The sequence below is a fragment of the Austrofundulus limnaeus genome, unplaced genomic scaffold (assembly GCF_001266775.1).
Source record: "Austrofundulus limnaeus strain Quisiro unplaced genomic scaffold, Austrofundulus_limnaeus-1.0 Scaffold975, whole genome shotgun sequence".
Lineage (NCBI taxonomy): Eukaryota > Metazoa > Chordata > Actinopteri > Cyprinodontiformes > Rivulidae > Austrofundulus > Austrofundulus limnaeus.
Genome location: NW_013953377.1, coordinates 56601 through 61431, shown reverse-complemented (window position 1 = coordinate 61431; position 4831 = coordinate 56601). Strand labels below are relative to the sequence as shown.

The following is a 4831-nucleotide window of genomic DNA, read 5'->3' as shown; positions in this document are numbered from 1 at the left end:
CGATTCACATGTGCACACAGGACGATTCACATGTGCACACAGGACGATTCACATGTGCACACAGGACGATTCACACGTGCACACAGGACGATTCACATGTGCACAGAGGATGATTCATACGTGCACACAGGATGATTCACACGTGCACACAGGAAGATTCACATGTGCACACAGGATGATTCACACGTGCACACAGGATGATTCACATGTGCACACAGGATGATTCATACGTGCACACAGGTAGATTCACATGTGCACACAGGTAGATTCACATGTGCACACAGGACGATTTACACGTGCACACAGGACGATTCACACGTGCACACAGGAAGATTCACATGTGCACACAGGACGATTCACATGTGCACACAGGACGATTCACATGTGCACACAGGACGATTCACACGTGCACACAGGACGATTCACATGTGCACACAGGACGATTCACACGTGCACACAGGACGATTCACACGTGTACAGGACATGAATCTTCCTGTGCACATGCGAATGGTCCTATGAATGAGTGAATTGTGTTGTTTGTATTTGTGATTACTGAAATGCTTCCTCCATAGCTCCATACAAAAAGACATTTTCTTCACTCACAGATTTCTTCACAGGAACAACTTGACGTAACAAAGGTGTCGGCTTCTTGGCTGACATCTCCACTGGTCTGAAATCAAACACATGAACCATGAACATACTGACTGGTTTATTCTCTGAGTGAGCAGCTGAGCTTCATTATCCAGACGATGAAGAAACACAGACCTGTTTTTGTTCAATCTTTTCTTCTTGCTGCCACGCTGACTCTTTTTGCTGCCATAAGCGACCTCGTTGTAAACTTTGGTTCCCACCTGATTCTGCAGCTTCATAATTTCCTCAAATGACATGTTGGACAGTTCTGAGCAAAGCAGAGGTCACAACAAATAGGTGTTCATTAGAAAATCCTTAAAATGTGTGTTTTTTTATTAGGTTCTTAGTGAAACGGTGAACAAAACAGAAGGTAACACAGAAGCATGTCTTTCACCCAATTTACACTACATGCAGCACAGCTGTAGTGTAAATTGGGTGCTACATGCAGCTGTGCTGGATTTCATGAACTACCTGGATTTACAATGTGTATGCTGCACTCAGCTGCGAAGCCCATAGGAGCTCTAAGAAGCATGCACAAGAAATGTGAGTTTGTGCATTAACCCTTCAAAGCCAAGGATGAACGTGAAAGTCAGACCAAAACTATTAATTCTGTGGAAAACTCGAACAACAATAGAAATAGCATCTCTGTTTTTTTGTTTGTTTGTTTGCATCTATATATAATTTTCAAAACTTTTTGTCTAGAATGGGTGAGTATAAGGAGTACAGAGAAGCTATATTTTTTGTACTTATTTTGGTGCACTTAATGTGTAATTGTTTAGTTTTGGATTACTTATATTAACGTTTATAGTCCAGTAATTGATCTAATGTATAAAATTATTGGTGCTGGGCAAAAATTTAAATTTTTTTTCGTGATTAATCTCAAGATATTTTTGCGATTAATCACGATTAATCTCTTTTTTTTTAGAAACGATCAGTCTACTATGACTGAATGTATATGTATTTATGTTACAATATATGTGTGACTCACTATGTACAGTTTTTTCTTTTCTTTTTCATTTTAACTTCTTATTGCTTATTGTATTTTTTCCTGACAACAGAGGCCTCATATCTTTCATTCCTCATTAGTCATTTGGAATTACAAAAAAAAAAATCTTGAATTCCTGATTTAATTCCATTTAGCTGCACAAAATTTAACTGACTCAAATAAGTTTAGAGCATTTTAGGAACTGTTTTATATGAAAAAGGGGCAACGCATTTTTAAACACTTTCAACAAATAAGCAAATCAAGCTGGTGTTACACTCGATTTTGTGACCGTCATATACTGTAAACCAGAGGGGGCGCTGTTGTGTTTCTACAACAGAACTTAGCTGAACATGGCCACAAAGAAGAATATGATACGCCAACAGTGTAAGCCAGAGGCTGAAGACACATAAAAAAAAACTGTTGACTGTTATACATGGTTACAGAATATGACAGCTTGTCCAGTGTTTCCCCTAGGAAATTGGTCTTGGCGGGGGTGCTACTTGTTTTATTAAAAACATAAAAACAGCCCAACAGTGGGCTAGGATTGGACATAATCGTATCGTGTGCAATTAATCGTCAGAAAAACATTAATCAATTGTTTTTTGCTCTTTACGATTAAATTAATGCCACCAGGTCTGTTTACTATGCGCTCCTTTCTGCTCCAAATATGACAAACATTAGAATAAAATATCATATAAATCAATATATGACAACAGTGTTTCCCCTACCATTATACAGGCGGAGTGCCCCCCGCCAACGAGACGGCCCGCCCCTCTAAGAATTTCACGACATGTAGTCATTTTTATTTAAATAAGGTCAGAGAAAGTCCAGAGCTATTTTTTGCATCCCTCCATATCCACCTCTCACCAGAGACACCTGGACAGGTCTCCAGTTCACCAGAGACACCTGGACAGGTCTCCAGTTCACCAGAGACACCTGGACAGGTCTCCAGTTCACCNGAAGTTAGGTTGGATGGATGATGGATGGATGGATGATGGATGGATGGATGGATGGATGATGGATGGATGGAAGTTAGGTTGGATGGATGATGGATGGATGGATGAATGGATGGATGATGGATGGATGGATGGATGGATGATGGATGGAAGTTAGGTTGGATGGATGATGGATGGATGGATGAATGGATGGATGGATGGATGATGGATGGATGGATGATGGATGGATGGAAGTTAGGATGGATGGATGGATGGATGGATGGATGGATGGATGGATGGATGGACGGATGGATGGTTTTTACTAGTGCTGGGCATAGATTAAATTCTGTAATGGGGATTAATCTGACGATATTTTTGAAATTAATCCTGATCTCAGTTAGTAGGTTTGTGTGTTGTATTTGTGTGTTGTTGTACAGTCAGTGTGTGACACACTATGAACAATGTTTTCTTTTGTTTGATTTTAACTTCTTATTGCTGATCTGTTTTGTTGCTGAGAACTGGGACCTCAGTATCTATCTTTCGTTCCTCATAATACTCATTTGGAATAACAAAAACAGTCTTTAATCTAACCTCATTATTCTGCACATTAACTAACTGCAGATGTTTAGAGCAATTATTAGATACTGTTTTATAATTAAAAAAAAGGAGCAATGAATTTTCAAAAACTTTAAACAAATAAGGCAAAGCAAAGTCTTACTTTCTTCTTTTTTCCTCCAACTAGTTTTGTCTGCAGAACCTGCCTCAGTTTGTTTATCCTGGTTTTAAACTGAAGTGGTGTTTCAGGCACAAACTGCTCTGCGTTGCTGCACTTAGATAACTTTAGTTCTTTCCAGTCCACTGTTGGGAAAAGTAGAAACAAATGTCCTGGAGGATCTGGTGACTTCAGCCATGTTCCTGCCCCAGCCTGCTCAGGTTCATGACAGTGGCTGTGAGTTACCGAGCCAGCGACTAGACAACAAAGGCTCTCACAGGATGAGAGACGTGAGAAGGAGATGAAGATCCCACGCCGTGACCACTGGGTATGTGCTGGTCTGTGTGTTCATAGCCAGCCCAGTAAACAGAGATCCAATGGAGGAAATATAAAGAAATAAATACCTGTGTTAAAAATGATCACCGTTAAGCAAGGTCTGCATTAATGTGTGTTAAAGTGCCCAGCACTAGTTTTTACACAACTAATGCTAAGGTTGACTGTTTTTATGTAGAAGGGTCATTGTGTGAGAACTGCAAAGACAAAATAAAAGTAAACTGCTCTTCTCCTTTGTTGTTAAAACATTTTACAAACAGATCCTCACCAATCTTTTCAGCAGGAGATGCAGCTTCTCCTTCTTTGGATTGTTCTTCTTCATCTTCATCAGTCTTTTCTGGACAATCTGCAGACAAACAACAGATTCTCAGATTTTACTGTTTACAGCTGAATACAGATTTAAAAACAGATTTTAGTTTCCTAACTTCTTTTTCCTTGTGTTTGATCTCATTGATGAACTTGTACGTCGTCTCAAAGATTTCTGGTTTGTATTCCCCTGACAGGTCGTCRAATCGAGGATCTCTCATCGTCTGCGACAAAAACAAAACAAAAAAACACGTGTCCAGGTCAAAACCAAAGGTTCATTTTTAAAGTGTGTAAACAAAGAAATGGAGCTAAGAGCCTTAATCACAATCACACACAGGACGATTCACACGTTCACAGGACGATTCACACGTTCACAGGATGATTCACACGTTCACAGGATGATTCACACGTTCACAGGATGATTCACACGTTCACAGGATAATTCACACGTTCACAGGACAATTCACACGTTCACAGGACAATTCACACGTTCACAGGACGATTCACATGTGCACACAGGACGATTCACACGTTCACAGGACAATTCATACGTTCACAGGATGATTCACACGTTCACAGGACGATTCACACATTCACAGGACAATTCACACGTTCACAGGACGATTCACATGTGCACACAGGAAGATTCACACGTTCACAGGACAATTCACACATTCACAGGACAATTCACACGTTCACAGGACGATTCACATGTGCACACAGGAAGATTCACACGTTCACAGGACAATTCACACATTCACAGGACAATTCACACGTTCACAGGACAATTCACATGTGCACAGGGCGATTCACATGTTCACACAGGAAGATTTACATGTGCTCACAGGACAATTCACACGTGCACACACAGGAAGATTCACACATGCACACACAGGAAGATTCACACATGCACACACAGGAAGATTCACA

The 4831-nt window shown here is 40.3% G+C and overlaps 1 protein-coding gene across 1 annotated transcript in view; it reads right to left on the bottom strand.

Annotated features, from left to right (window-relative positions):
• Positions 1–4831, bottom strand: part of rrp36 (ribosomal RNA processing 36) — a gene marked incomplete at its 5' end in the record, with an annotated part of 27818 nt that overhangs the window by 18834 nt on the left and 4153 nt on the right. Inside the window, 2 exon segments of the mRNA XM_014029925.1 lie at positions 604–670; positions 766–898. Coding sequence (XP_013885379.1) covers positions 604–670; positions 766–898 — 200 coding nt within the window.